Here is a 16,411-nt window from a genome sequence, read left to right on the forward strand (position 1 = left end):
AACTGCAGTGAAGCAATGAATTCAATTGGAATAATCATTTATAGGCGCTTTGCCTATACAAGCTTTATCATGGCAACCTCGGAATACCTGGAGACAATTAGTAAATATGTCGCCTACTTTAGAAAATACTTAAAAAATATGGTCTCTCTGGCGTGGTAAATTATTGGGTCAATGAAAATATTTCTACTCTAAGCATTTTGTTCATTGTGGGCTTTTTCCGAGTGGAAAGATGAAGGGCTATTTAGGCTGGAACACCTGATGGAGGGGGCAAATTTTTTAATTTTGCTGACTTAGCTTGAAAGTTTGGACTACACACAAATGACTTGCTCTCCTATGTTCAAGTGTGACATTTTTTTTTTGGCATCAGCAAATGTAGGAGCTTCAGTTGAATGGGGGAAATCCCTTTTTGAAATCTACTGTGAAAAGGCAGACACATCGAAAGTTATTATTTCCAAATTATATGGGCTGTTAAATTCAGAATTACACGTCACCCTGAAACATTCTGGCCTGGGAAAAGGGACTTTGTCCATGCTTTGTCTGAGGATGAATGGGATCTATCCTTTCTTTATACTATGATGGAAAATGGATACAAATTCCTACTCAGATGGTATCTGACGCCTGAGAGGTTGAGTAAGATGTAGCCGCATGAGAATGATAAATGCTGGCAGGGCTGTGGCACCTTGGGTACTTTTTATCGTATTTGGTGGAAATGTGATATGATAGAGGTGTTCTGGAAATTGATCTTCTCATGGATGCTTGAAGTTCTAGGGGTAAGATATGTTTTATTAATTCCAGTTATTGATGAATTTCTGCAGAAATTATGCCTGCAGATATTCCTAGCAGCAAGGTGCGAGAGTGCAGATGCCTGGAAATGTACGTTAGCTCCCATCTTGGCTGCTGTTTTTCACTGACTACATAGAAACTACTGCTTGGCTCGGAATCATGCTGTGTGGCACAATACTGTTTCTAAATTTGAAAAACTATTTGTGTCCTGGTAAGAGAGTCATAGTTTTGTATTTACCTGATTTAGGTGCATGATACTATGTTCAAGTGCCACAATTTGGACTATTAAGGTGAGACCAACTACGGTATTATTGCCCTTACTAAGCATGTACCATTGCCACTTTCAGCAGTGTCCTTCCGCACCTTATCTGAATAACTGTCATAGTTATTGTCTTCTTGCTTCAGTTGTTATTATAGCCATTGCTTTTGTGTCAATGCATTATCATCACCTATTATTAATATGATTATGGAGGCTCTGTTCCTGGATGGGGGAGTGGGGTAGTAGGCATAGGGCTGGATATGTATAATTGGAAATTAAGACGATGTTTTGTTAACCATTTATGCTGTGATTGTTGTCACAAAACATTCTTAAAGTTTAAATTATATTAAAAAAAAAAGGGGGGAGACTGGCTATGTTCCCTAGATTTCAAAGATGTGTACACCCGCATACAGATACATTCAAGTCACACGAAATATCTCCGATTTGTAAAAGGAAAGGACCACCTTCGAGCACTTTTCAGGAAGATGTGAATGAATCAAAATGCAAAATCATTTGAGTGATTGAATTGCTAGGGTTCATCATAAATTGTCCCAAATTCCACCTAAGCTTGTCTCCTTCACTGGAGTTCATCACTGATGTCTGCTGTGGAAGAAATAAGAGTCAGCAGACATGAACATTTATTTATTTATTTATTTATTTATTTATGTCATATCTCACAAGAGGGATTCCCTACCAAATTCTTCTCATATAAATTGTTCAAACCATGGACGTGGGCATGATAGGCTGGGGAGCTCATGTACAGGGGATCCACACCCAGGGCCTTTGGTCTGCTCAGGAAACACTTCATCAGATAAATTTCCTAAAGTGAAGGGGAATCCTGAATGCTCTAAGGGCTTTCAGAGATCAGTTGGCCAAATCGTCCTAGTTCAAGCACATAACCAGGTTCTGCCTAAACAAGGAGGGAAGAACAGGATCATATCTCCTGTGTTGGGAAGCAGTAAGGATGTGGGATTAAGCTACCTTGCAAGGGATGACTCTGAATCACATTCCTCTCAAGCAAGGAGAATATCCTAGTAGACAAACTGAGCAGGTCCCAGGAGTCAGTGGAGTAGTCCTTGGACAGATAGGTGTAGCAAATCAGATTTTCTTTGGATGGTGAGCACCCAAAGTGGATTCTCTGAACAAGAAGGTCTTTCACTGTAGTTTAAGAAGAATGTCGAAAGACAAATTAACTTTAGATGCTTTCTCCCTAGATTGGATGGGGAGGTTCATTTGTATGTATATTCTTTTAATTCTTCTAGTTACAAAGACTTTCCTGAAACTCAAAAGGGATAGAAACGGATCTTTGGAGCCCCTTGTTGGCCAAAAAAGATTTGATTTCCATTGAAAATGTGTCCATAGAAGAAATCCGTAAGGCTGCGATATGGAGTTCAGTACATACATTCACACTTTGTTACTGTTTAGATACGGAATCCTGACATGACAGATTATCATTCTGTCCTGAAAGGTTTATTTGAAGTTAAGAATCCAACTTCATCCCTCCTAGAGCTCATTCTTTTTATTTTCAGGTTGCTTTGTTTAAAAAAATAAATACAATTTTCAAAATGGCCAGTTGCCAACAAAAAACATTTTTTGTGCTTAGTTCACTGTTCATTTTATATCTTCCCCGTATTTTTTGTTTAAGGGCAACCTGTAGTTAGGCATTCCTTATTTGTGAGGACACTGTGAGGACACTGTTTGGGAATTACTTACTTGAATCAGAGGTTCTATAAAGACAGCAGGATGTAAATCCTCACCAGAACCCACCCCTCATTCTGTAGGTGTTGGCCCCATGCGATAACTGTGGGACAATCCCGCACATGCTCAGAAGAGCTCTGGAAAGTGTGAAGTCATGCTGCCAACCAGGGCTCTGTCTGACATTCTTCACCTTTGAGGGCTTACATCCTGCCCTTCTATAGGTAAGTAATTTATGCTTTGCATTGCACTGTGAGACTTTGGAAGAGTGGTGGAGCATGATGGATGTCAAAGTGATTCTCTTTAGTTCCTTTACTGTGCATCAATCATGAGGAAATGTTATGGGATGAAAGAAACCAGAGCACAGTATTTATTTCTAGAAATAAAATTTCTCATTTGTGACTGTACAGCACTAAAGTAACTCTACTGAATTGTTCTAATGTTTAACAGCCCCAGAACCCCAATGTGTCAGTGCTGGAGACCTGATATGAAGCAAAGGGAGAATATATTTTTCTCTACTTAGAATGAGAAATGTGAGAATTAAAAAAAAATTTTTATAACAAATTTCCAGCTGGAGTTAATAAGAGGAGAAAGTTAAAAGAAGCTGTTATTCCAGGGTACATGTTTAATAACAAAGTGGCATAGTAGGTGATGACAAAAAAAAAATACCAATAGGCCCATCTAGTCTGTCCAGTTAATCCTGTCCACACTTCAAGGATATATCTAAGGTTTCTGATTTTTAGGTTTTAACTGCAAATCCCTGATGCAGTAAACAAAATGTATTTATTAGATAAACTTTGGAAAAACAACACTTTCCCTAGTGCTCTCTCCTTCTCTTCTGCCTATCCTAGGTTCTCTACTTTGGTTTTGTACTTTTTCCATGCTAATGACTCCTCAGCTGCTCAAATGTATGTATTTGGTTCAACTGGAAAAGGTACCCAATAATAGTACCTGCGCCTTATAAACACATTTTTTTTTTTTTTGCTACTCCCAAGAACCCCTAACTAGCTGGAAAATAAACAGCTAAATTTACAGTTTATAAGCTCCTAAAATCAGAAGCCCTGGATATATCCCAGCTGCCAGCAGTAGAAGCTTGACTGCATGTTAGATATCGCTCTTTAATCAGTCTGTTTTTGTTTTTTCTCTCATTGGTTCTCTAACATCCTAGTTAGATGAACAAACAAGATCCATTCCTTTTCACTCTCTACCATCAATATCTCACCCACCCAGTTTTGTTATAATCTAAACAGCTACCAAAATTAGTGAGGCTGATGCCTAAACATCCAGCCTCATAGGTTATTTTGGCCTTGCTAAATGATACTTGGTCAACCTGCCAGTACCAACCCAGTTTGTTTCAGAGGAGTTATAGCCCACTGGTACCAACCTGGCAACCCTATGGCTTATGGTATCACTAGGTTATGCTTCCTTTATCTGCTTCTTGTTTTGTCCTTTTATTGCTGGGCAATACCCAGCCACCATCAACTTGCTGGTACTGACCAGACTGGTTTCTGGTGATTTTTAGCTCTCTGGTTCCAACTTGGCTATATTTTGGCCTGCTGTGTTACTAGGTTCTGCTTCCTTTATTCACCAGATGTCTATATCCTTATCACCTCTTTCATTAGCGATTGCTAGCAAAGGAAATGAAGGGTGGGTTGTCTGTAATACTGAAACATCCCAATCTTGTTCCTGCCACTGTCTTCTATATTTGTCCCAATATATGCTTTAATTCTGTCATAGTACTGGTTTTTACCACCTCATTGGGTTATTCCAGGCATCTACTATTCTTTTTGGGTAGGTAGGGGAAGGGGAATGCAGAGGGATGACTGTTTGTTTGGTTAAGCTTGGGATCTTGTATTCTGTTCTACCCTGCTTCAACCGCAGGGGAGAAGAAAAACTGATACTTCACGGCTTGTTACGGCGGTTACTACCCCAAACCAAATAAGCCTGATACTTCACTTTCAATGCATATCCTGCTTCAACCGCAGGGGAGAAGAAAAACTGATACTTCACGCATATCCAGCATAGCTCTCTGCTTCAACGGCAGGGGAGAAGAAAAACTGATACTACACGCATATCCAGCATAGCTCCCTGCTTCAACGGCAGGGGAGAAGAAAAACAACCAATAAGGGCTGAATAACACAGTCTGGGTAAAACAAATAAACATGGGTGTAGCTTGCTTATTGCGACGGTTACTACCCCTACTACCCCTAACTAATCAAGCTTGATATTTCACTTGGTTGCAGCTCCATCACTGCTCTCTACATTAATGGTGGGGGTGGAAGAGAAATAGAACCAAAGAGCTAAGAGAAACAGATAAGTATGAGAAAAAAATGTGAAGCTTGCTGGGCAGACTGGATGGGCCGTTTGGTCTTCTTCTGCCGTCATTTCTATGTTTCTATGTTTCTATGTTTCTATAAGAGATATCTTAGAAAGAAAATAAAAACAGATAAAGGACTGATATCTTACAAGCGGTCAAGTTTCTCCAGCTAGCAGCTGATATACCCTTGCAGTGTAGATAGGAATAACCAGGCAGACTAGATAGGCCAATTGGTCATCATCTGTATTCTACTATATCGCTTTGTTATTAAACATGTACCCGTGGCACAGAAGGAAGCGTGCCCCCTAATACCATACTGGGGCATTGGTTTTACTTATTCTGAAGGCAGAGTTTCCTCTTCAGCTAGAGACTGAGAGAAGTGTCTCATGCAAGGCAGCCAACTTTACTTCCTGATGTTCCTGCTGTTCCCTGGAAATATCCCTGTCCCAGTCCTGCTTTAGCTTTCAGATCATGAGGTTAGAGTTCAAGATGATATGGCTACTTGTTGATGGATAGAAGGATGTCTTAGTTATTTAACAAATTTATATACTGTATAATCAACCAAATTACAAAAATTGTTTATAATAAAATATATAGAGAATAAACACAAACTAAAATCTAAAAACACCACGACATTAATAAAATATCAATAGAATAAAATAAAACACAATAAACAAAAGTGTAGTTGACTCAATATGGTAGACTACGAAAAGAAAAACATTGAGGCATTAAAAAGAGACCTCCACGTGACAGAAGGCCAAAAGAACCAAGAGTCTATCAGATGTTCTGGGAACAGCCAAGTCTTAACTAGTTTGCAAAATTTTTATAAGTTAGTTCATTTCTTATATGACAAGGAAGCCACTTCTACACATTTAGTGGCAATTGATGAAAAGGCCTGGCCACAACATCATGTGAGGCACATGTTATGTACTGAAGCAGTAGCCAGGTACCAGCTCCAAGAGAACCTATGCATACACCTCTGTACATACCAAGTAATCCTCTTCCATAGATACATAGGTTCTTAGTACTACTACCCCTTGTAGTTCAAAGGACTGTTATGAGGAGCTTAAACTTTGCACTTTCTGCAATTGGCTGTCAGTGTAAAAGATGTAACATTGAAGAAGCTCTGTCCCTTCTGTTTTTCCCAAAATCAGGTATGGTGCTAAATTCTGCAGCAGTTGAGGTCTATAAGTAAGTTTCATAGGCAAGCCTACATACCAACATTAATGTAAGGTGAAAATCACCAAGGCATAGATCAGACTTCCGGGCCTTTTGATTCAGAAAAGATGAAAATTGACAAATTATCTTAAATTGAAAAAAAGCCTTTTGAACTACCATACCTCTATTGGCCTTCATAGAAAAGCTAGAATCCAAAAGAACTCCTAAGCTTTTTACCTGAGAGGAAATGTTTATCACATAATCATTAATCATAGTGAAAACAATTCCAGTTTGTAACATTTAATTTATAACAGCCACACCCAAAAGAGATTAATTTGGTATACTTTGTCAGCCTAACAGATAATCATTTTCATGATGAGTTGTAGCTGTCAGCAGTGCAGCATTTACCTTTATGTACTAATCACACTGTGCTTTGCTGGTAGCATTCCTTTCAATGTTCTGTTTTCCAGATATAACAGAAAACAAGTAATTTGTTCATATATATATCACTTCCTTTTCTCAAAAGACCTGAGCTTATATGTTTGTTTTGCAAGAGGCAGAAACCACTAAATGTGCTAGTACATATATATTTTTAAATATGTCAATTGTAGTTAGATGGGATCTGAACATACACAGCTTCTGCTTTCAATTTTATTCTTGAGTGGCTCTGAGTATTTGAAAGTTGAGAAGTGGTGAAGGGGAAAGCCAAAGATGAAGTGTGGTCTCTGGCATTGTGCCGGGAATTAAATTTGTCAGGCTGGAAGGGCCTCCGGGTGCTTATCTGTCATCATATTCTGTGTTTTCCTAACAGCTTCTTGTACCTTGTACAGACCTGCTCAGGCCATCTTGTACACCAAGGCATTATAATGTTGTGTGCTGCTTTTTTTTTTTTTTTTTTTTAAATCGGAAGTCAACTGTCATCTTGATGTTTCTGAAGTACGCACATAGCAGCTGAAGTGGTTTTGGGGGTGGGAGATATTTTAATATAGGCTAGTTTGCCCATAACATGGTGCGTAGATGTGATGTTCCTAAAAGATTTCGAACTCCAAGTTCTGCACTCTCTCAGTAGAACACGGTGTCAAAAACTACGAGACATCACTGATGTTTATACATTAGTCAGAAATGTAGTTAGAGGCAAAAAGATAGCGCTTTCTATTAAAAATAAGAAAATAGTTGTCAGTCAGAAACAAAGGAGAACTGGGAATAAGGCTCGCAGAGCCAGTCAGACCCCCACCCTGGATAAGGTGGAGGTAGGTATTGCTTCCTCAAAGTCTTTAATTTCAGCCCTTTCGTTTCAGTTGCCATAGGTTTGGGAATGTGCTTGGAATCTTTAGTTAAAGCTAGCACCTTTTCTCCTCTCCACCAGGAGATGAATCATTCAAGAAGCCAGAGCTGTTTCGCGGCCACTACCACATAGTGCATTTTTCTGCTTTCATTTTATTTTCTGGCCAGGCATGCTTAGTATTCTGAGTAGTGTTACTTTTGTTTTGAGCCAGCTGTGTAATAGAATACCGAAAAGTAGCTGTAATGGAGAGCTGAAGAGCATATTGTATGCGATGGTGATGAGGAAACGTATGCATGCTGTAGGAGCATGTGTCTGCCAACAAATTAGAATGGAAAGAGTCTTCAGTGTTTGTATTGCAATCACATCTTCCTTGTGTTTATAAAATGTAGTATACCATTCTCCCACCCAAATTGATTAATTTTGACATTTTGTTTTCTATTTAGAATTTATTTCTCTAACTTCAGATACTTTCTTTAATAGCTGCAGAAATAGTGAAAGAGATTGAATACAATGAGAAAACGCGTGCCTTGATGGAGTCAAAGCCCACTCAGCAGGTATGTATTCCAATTTCTTTCTGTTACAGGAAGATGAGAAATGAAACCCCTTTTGTGTGTTCGTATAATGTTAGTGAAAGATGTTCTGTAGAAGATGGGTGCCAGCACCAATCTAATAGAGCATGCTGAGGGTGAGGAAGAAGGCGAGTCACCCTAGACAATTTACACAGTTCCAGACTAGGCTGGACCAACTTATACACTGTATGAACAGTCTCCTAGCGAGATGGAGCCCATATTTTATTCCAAGCATAATAGATGGAACACCAGTGTGGCCTGAGCTAGACAATTGAAGTTCCAGCAGCCTCTCCAGGCTACTGAAAGCAGGTGTCATGGCCATTCTGTTCTTTATCTTTTAATGGTGGTCACAGATAGTTGCTGGCTGTTTAGCAATTTAATTATCTTCCATCTCTAGCTTGGGAGTACATTTACTAATCCGCAGTATGATGGTAACATGTTAATCAGTATGTAACATGTGTTATCACTATATCATGCCAATAGAGTGTGTTTTAAAAGATTTCCTCCCTCTATCTATTTTAGCTGCTTTAAATGCATTTCCTTGCATAAAATCAACTAATGCATACAAAGCAGCTAATTACTAGTCAATCTAACGCAGATATGATAATGCAGCTGGCATAAAAATAAAAAACAGCTGCGTTATTCTATCGCATTTCGAGGAGATGTAGTTATTTTTTCCTAGGGATCTCAGGGTGAGCCTTTCACTAGTGTGTGTGGGGGTGGGACTTGAAACACTGCAGGTGTTTTGGCCCACACTGGCTTCCAGCAGTTGCTGAAGGCTTTGAGATGTTGTATCTGCAGCTTAGAAGCTGCTTTTTAATTGGCCTAAAGTTAGGGTGAAAATCTTCAATCACTGGTTTAGAACTGGAGCCTTCACCTAGACATGCTCTTTTAAATATACCAGCTCCACAAAATGACCGATATTTGCAGTTTTTCTTAAACAAATGTTCCAAGCTGCTAGGTGTGAGAGTGCCTACTAATGGGAAAAATCCTGGGGGACCATCCCTTTCAGAATTTGTCAATCACGTAGATTACACATATAGAATAAGCAGGATTACTGCTTTTAAGAGACATGCTGCCACCAAATTTGTGCTTTTGGTCTCCTTTGGTACTAAGGACTGTCTCACAAGCAATAGGTCCTAGGTAATTGGGAGTTAATTGATATCTTCTCTTCATTGCTGTAATGGTAAATTTAAATTATTGATTTTGCTATTCTTGATATATGAACACTAGGGTCCTGCCTTACGTATCAGTATTGTGCCAGTCATGATGGTACATACTAATTGTTCTCATTGCCCTTTCATAAAATGTTTGATGAGATAAACCAGTGTTTGTTGTTGCTGTTATCCACCTTGAACTATATAGCATAAGACAGAATATAAAATAAAATTTCTCTCATGCCCTCAGAAAGCAATTGCTATGCTACATATAAAGTTCCTTAAACCTTGGGGTGAGGGGGCTATCAGCAACATGATGTGCCTTCAGTCTATCTGATAGCAGGCAATAATGAAGCACGTAAAGAGTTCAACTGAGATGTGCAAAGTGATGCCCTCTTCCATCCCAGGGGTTCAGTGTTAGAATTGGAAACTCTTAAGGGTTAAAATGATAAGCAATAGAGAACTTGTATTTAACTGAAATTCATGGGCTTATGTCTGGTGCAGATGACTGACTATACTTAAAAGTAGTCTATACTTGTCACTGGAGTATAGACTAATGTTTCACTGATTTATGCAAGGGCTAAGTACAGACCTCGTCCCCTGCAGGTTTAATGAGGATGGTTAATCACTGTGCCAACAATCCCTCCGTGGGACCTTTATTCTCAACAGATCACAAGGGCCTGGCAGCAACTCTCATAGGCAGCAAAAATGAAAGGGCTTAACAGCGGAGGAGTGCTGCTGTTCCTAAGGTGATATAGCCAATCATTTTCCAACTGGTCTATCTCCCGCTGCCCAGCCTAGCTGGGATAATCATTATGGGATCCCTGCAAGGGACAAAAGGGCTAACTGGGCACTCAGACATAACTTCAGCTCCCTTCTTTTAAAAACCAAGGCAGATTAGAAATTTCTGTCCTTTCCAGTTTGCCTTTTTTTTTTTCTTTCAATTTTTGATTATCTAACACCATATGTACCATTTTCCTTAAACATATAAATACAAAGATCAATTATTAACAAGTATCATAAACTGCTTTAAAGACATTAAATATAACATGCATAATTCTTTACATATCAACCACAATGTCTAAGGGCCAACTACATAGTCATAAAACAAAATAGAAGTAAAAATAAAACTTATGACTGTCGGCCCAAAAGCATTATAGTTAATATCACATCTTATAACCAGTAGTTGGATATTTTTACTTCCGCCTCTGCTCCCCATCCCTTCCTCTCCCCAATACCTTCTCTGCACACTAATTAGAAAGAACAATAAAACATTTGTTAAACAATACCAATATAAATAAATAACCAGTGACTGTTAATTCCATGTTACATTTTACCTCATTTTTGTATTGCCACCCTGTAACCAACATATATATGGATTCGAAATCTCTTTAAACTTTGCCAATTTATCACTTTTATATTCTGTTAGTTTACTCGTATAATATACTGTCTCAAGCCGAATGCATACTTTCTCCTTTGGGACAGTATTCTTTCTCAAGTGGCTCACCAACTCGCATCTCACCGCAGATGCCACATGTCCCAACAGATATCAATTGAGAATCACAATCTAATATAGGAATATTCAATAATAAGAACATGGGGTCTTTTGGAACCAAAATCCCTGACATATGCATCATTTTCAAAACAATATCCCAGAATTCCCCCACTAATGGACATTCCCACCATATGTGAAAGAATTTTCTCTTGCCACCATGCTCCCTCCAGCAGATATCTTCTATCAAGGGATAATACTTATGTAGATATTCTGTGTTAAATACAAACAGAACAGAAGTTTGTAACCATTTTCCTCAATATTGGAGGAAAGCATATGTCCCAGGTAGACTCCTCTTGTACTTGTCCCAGGTCCTTTTCCCAATAAGTTAAATGAGTGGGTTTATCCTTCAATTCAACGTTTAACAAGGAATATATCCTAGAAATCGCTTGACTCACTTTATCAACATGATCATAAAAACGTTCAAATAAGGATTTGCCCTTCACCAAGTCACCCGAAATCTTCTTCTGTTGCTGCACAAAAAGATTAAGTGGTAAATAGTAATAAGCATCTTCATCTGGCAACTGGAACATCTGTGCAGTTTAGGAAAAGGCAACATTCTTTTACTCTCCCAAATCTGTTCCATCCTCTGCATCCCTTCAAATTCCTTCTTATAGTGAAAAGATGACCTATAACAATAATTCCTATCTCCTAATAAAACATTTCCACCTGTCCCAGATCTCAAAAGTTAAAGCAGAGATAGGTGAAACCACATTCTGGGCAATCCTTGTCTGTCTGGGTAACCAAATCTATACTGCCAATGCAATCCCCCCCCCCCCCCCCCTCTCAAATAAGAACCCATCTCTTAATTTCCTTCTTTCTATGCCAATCAATTACAGCATGCAATTGTGCAACTACATAATACCAACTAAGACATGAAACTCCTAAACCTCCCCTACATTTTGGTTGATACAAGACTCTCTTGCTACACTGGGCGGTCTCCTTTACTATATAAAACAGGTTCCTTCTGCCACCTCGGCAAATAAATATCTGGGATATATATTGGAAGTGTTTGGAAATAACAAAACCTAGGCAATACATTCATCTTAATTTTTGCAATATGTCCTAACCAAGTAAGTTCTTCCTACCCCATCTGACCAAGTTCTGTGGTGCCCCTTTCACTAAACCATCATAATTTAATGAAAATAGTTGTTGTAAATTGGCCCCAATGTGCACCGCAAGATGATATATCCCCTCCTTTACCACTTTAAATGTGAACTTATTTTTAATCTCCTCCATTTGCGCTGAAGAAACAGAAATGTTCAAAGTCTCAGATTTTTCTGCATTCATCTTATATCCAGAAACCCTCCCAAAATGAATGTTTCCCCATGAGAATATCCAAAGACTCCATAGACTTTGCCACAGTAAAGAGGACATTGCAAACAGTGATAGCTAAATTCATTATAACATACATTTATTCCCTATCCCCCCAAATCCCCTTTAATCCTTGGATTCTTTCCACTAAAAGCTCAAAGTACAAAGCAAATAATAAAGGTTATAAAGTGCACTCTTACCTAGTTCCTCTACCAACCTGAAAGGTTGTAGAGTATCCTCTATTTCTCTTGATTCACGCTGAAGGTCCCGTATATAACATTCTTATCCACTGAAGAAAATTGCCTCTTAACCCCATTTTTCCCCAAACTGCAAACAGAAACTCCCAGTGTACCATATCAAACGCCTTTTCTGCATCTGCTGTCAGCAGTATAGAGATGGTATATGTTAATGCTGTGCCCACCTTACTAAATTCAGAACTCTATGGACATTTTCAGAATCTAATCTCCCTGGAACAAACCCAGTTTGTTCAGTGTGAATCAGGATAGGGGCTATAGAACCTAATCTCAAGGCTAACATTTTTGCTAAAAGTTTTAAATCAACATTAATTAGCCAAATAGGTTTATTTGACTCATAAGTGGCATCCCTCCTAGGCTCAGACAAAAACAGTTATATCTGCCATTTTAAAGGATGCAGCAATCAGTTTATCCTGTAATAAAGAATTGAACCGAGAAACCAAGGGACAAATGATAACAGAACTCATTTCCCTGTAAAATTTGGCAGAGAATCCATCTACCCTTGGTGCTTTTCCTAGTTTCAGTTTCTTTATAACATATTCAACCAATATGCTGGTAATTTCTTTATTTATGCTTCCATTTTCAATACCCTCCAGCCTCGGAAGACTCACCTCGCAAGATACTCCTCTAGCACTGCATTGAAGATAGTCCCATCAAAAATATACAACTCATAAAATTGGGAGAAACGTTCTCTAATACTCTGAGTATCATAAAGTGGCTCGCCCTGGCATTCTTTAATTTTATTTGGTTTTGGGTCATTCTTTTTTATCTTATGAGCCAATAACTTTCCTGCCTTATTTCCCCATTTAAAATACTCTTATTTAACTTTATCTAATTGATGGAAAATCTCCTTTAGGTTCAAAACTTGGAGTTCCTTAGGTAAAGATCTTAATTACTCAAATACTGATATAGAAGGAGATCTTTTGTTTTAATTCCAGTTGTGCAATTTTCTGCATTAATTGAATTCTAGCTTTCTCTTTTTCCCCTCTTAACTTGGGTAGCCTCGCAATTTTGTTTCCCTGAACACTGCCTTTAAGCAGTTCAAAACTGCAACAGGTGATACCTCCCCTGTACCATTCAAAGTTAAGTATTCCTGAATGTAAACTCTCAACCGGTCACAGAACTCCCGATCACTCAAAATTGTCTGCCCGGGTCCTCATCTGATAATGCAGCAGTTATCCAAATAAGATAATGGTCAGACCATGTCATTAATCCAAAATTTGCATCAGTGACCTTTGGCAGCAGAGATGCATCCACCAAAAAATAATCTATCCTGGAATAAACATCATGAGCATTAAAATAAAAAGTATAATTTAATGTTGTGGGGTTATGTAACTTCCAAAAATCTATTAGCCTCTATTCCGACATCAGGGTTTTCAACTGCATCCTATGTTGGTGAGTAAATCCCCATCTGATCAGATTAAAATTCCCTCCAGTTATCACATGGCCCTCAATCCAATTTGCAAAGATCTTAGATAAAGAATCTAAAAAAAAAAAAAGACTCTGTGCCTATTGTGGTCCTTACAGCCCTCCTCACAGACATGAAAGCGGCGAAGAAGCAGTGAAACATTTTGACATGTCACACATGATGTCATTATTCTTGTTCTAAGTTTATTTTTTGATGAGAGGCAGTTTTGTAAGTGCTAACAACATTATAGCTTCAGCCTTTTCTTGTTTTCCTATATAAACAGATGCTATAAATTAGATAAAGATGCTGATCTGCAAGGTTATAAAACATTTTTGAACAGATATGAGGTTAGTTGATATTCTATCTAATTGCAAGCCATAGATAACATTTAGATATGAAGCATGGATAATTAGCATGGAAGCTGAGAGCAAATTATCATATGTCCATTCAGATTATTTCTTTATAATAGAAAACCAATGCGGAAAATGCGTAGATAAAATCAATTGCTCATGCCATTTAAGTAGATGCGTATCTTGAAAAAAATATCTACCTTGGACTGCACTGCCTCTTTAATAAGACGTTTCTTTTTTTTTTTATTATTATTGAACCCCTTTAAATATTCAATGAAACAATTTTTGAATGATTCATGTTTATGTAATAAAAACAAAAATCAATTATCATATTCTTCCTATACATCTCCTTCCCACCCCCCAACTCCAATCCTGACCTCCCCTCATGTAATTTCCACCAACTGTGAGCTAGGCACATAATATCCCAAAAAGACCTCTTCACTTCCCTTATAAACTCCACTATATCCCCTTCTCCACCTACCTCTCCCCTTCCCTACACAATCCTCCCTTTTATATTATCCTCCTCCTCTCAGAGGAATGACGTCAACACTCCGAATTTCTCCAACTGTGACCCCTCTGCAATATGAGGTCATTAATATTAAAATCCTCAAACCATGTTTTAATAATTTATGCAATCAGAGCCATTAGCAGGCTCCAGCCTGAAAAGGACCTCATTTAAAGCTCTCAAACTGTGTCACTTTATATTAATACTCCTCAGCTATGTTAGCCAGCCTCTTTCAATTTTCATTCCCTCAAGTATATTAGTGTCTTTGAAGAAGAGGACTTCAGATTGTCTTCTGAGCCATCTACCTCTGGTTGGCACCCACTGCCACTTAGGAGGCCCATCTTTTGTTGTGATGAATAAGCTTCCATCTTTTGAATAACTTGCTGAAATGACAATCCTTCCTCATGCAAAATCTTCTCTGTTTCTTCCACCGACTTTACCCGTGAAGTTGCTCCATTAATAGTAAAACTGAGGCCAAAAGGAAAGAGCCATGTATATTTAATATTTTCCTTCTGGAGTTCGTGTAACACCTCTCAAAGCTCTGTTTTCAAATTGTAATTGGTGAAAGATCTTGAAAGACCTCCAATCAGTGATGCTTCCACATCAGCATTTCTATTTTCTTTGCTTGCCTCAGCACCTTTTCCTTTAGTGAAAATTTATGAAAGCATGCAATTGTGTCCCTTGACCATCTGTGCGCTCTGTCTAGCTTGACTGTTAGAATTTCAGCTGATTCTTCATCATAGCCTAAAATAGCCATACACACACTGATCATTGCCTGTGTACAGTTCGAGAATTCTGGGCCATCTGGTACTCCTTGAATTCTTAAATTGTTCCTTCTTGACCTGTTTTCTAGGACTTCAAGCCATTGAGAAAGCAGTGATGACTCTTCTGCTTTTGGTTTTGTGTGAAAGCTGTATCTTGCTCAGTCAGCCTTGCCTCTATCTCTCCCATTCTTGTGCCCAGTTCATTAATATCTCTTTGTAGCTTGGCAACATTCTCCAAAACTTTTCTTGATGGCCCTCATATCATGATGGAGCTCACTAAACCAATTTTGAAAGTCTGCTTTGGTTAGCACTGCCTGGTTGTGATGCTATGTTAATATCGCGTCTTACCTCACTCCAGCTCTCCATTTCCTCCTCTCTTCTTGAATACGCTGCCCTCTAGTATTGGCAGCATTCTTGAGAGGTAGGAATATGGTTTTAAATATACATATTTTTTTCCAAACAACATTATTGGCCTTTTATAATCAGGAATCTGCACCACCGAGCATTTACAACTGCAGGATTGCTATAAAAAGAGGATTGTATGCAATCAGCTCCATGATCAGGCGGCCATTCGCTAGTACTCGTCTTCTCCAGCTTTCTGATTGGCCAAATCCTCCTCTATGTTCTCATTGGCTCTTATAGAGTCATGTAATTAGGGGCATAGTGCAGTCCCATGAGAAAATGACAGGCTGAGGCATCCATGTTGAGAAGGACTGAACATGTCCCAGAAGCAACAAGTCAATGTTTTGGCCGTACTTTGTGACAGGCATGAAGTTATGGTGTGACTGTTCATAGAAAAAGGTAAGAGGGCACTACAAGTGAAAGTCTCTCTGTATTGTGTAGCCAATCTATCAGGCCAGTCATATTTTTAGTTGAAAAGAAAAATACAAAAGTAACTTATTGAATAAATGAAAGCATAGAGTGAGACTGGTAATTTACAATGTCAAATGTAACAAGTTTATGATGGGTCTGTAGATTAATGGGGTTAATGTTATATGTCTGGGAAGAGTATGTTCCATTGATGTATGTTTTAAATTGTAA

General features: G+C 38.5%; 1 protein-coding gene across 7 annotated transcripts in view; it reads left to right on the forward strand.

Moving 5' to 3' along the window:
- Positions 1-16,411, forward strand: part of RAD18 (RAD18 E3 ubiquitin protein ligase) — a 320,686-nt gene that overhangs the window by 73,652 nt on the left and 230,623 nt on the right. For all 7 annotated transcript variants that reach the window (XM_029601443.1, XM_029601441.1, XM_029601447.1 and 4 more), the window contains one exon: positions 7,978-8,051. In XM_029601443.1, the coding sequence (XP_029457303.1) occupies positions 7,978-8,051 (74 nt within the window). The remainder of the gene's footprint in view (positions 1-7,977; positions 8,052-16,411) is intronic.

This window comes from Rhinatrema bivittatum, chromosome 4, assembly GCF_901001135.1.
Source record: "Rhinatrema bivittatum chromosome 4, aRhiBiv1.1, whole genome shotgun sequence".
Taxonomy (NCBI): domain Eukaryota; kingdom Metazoa; phylum Chordata; class Amphibia; order Gymnophiona; family Rhinatrematidae; genus Rhinatrema; species Rhinatrema bivittatum.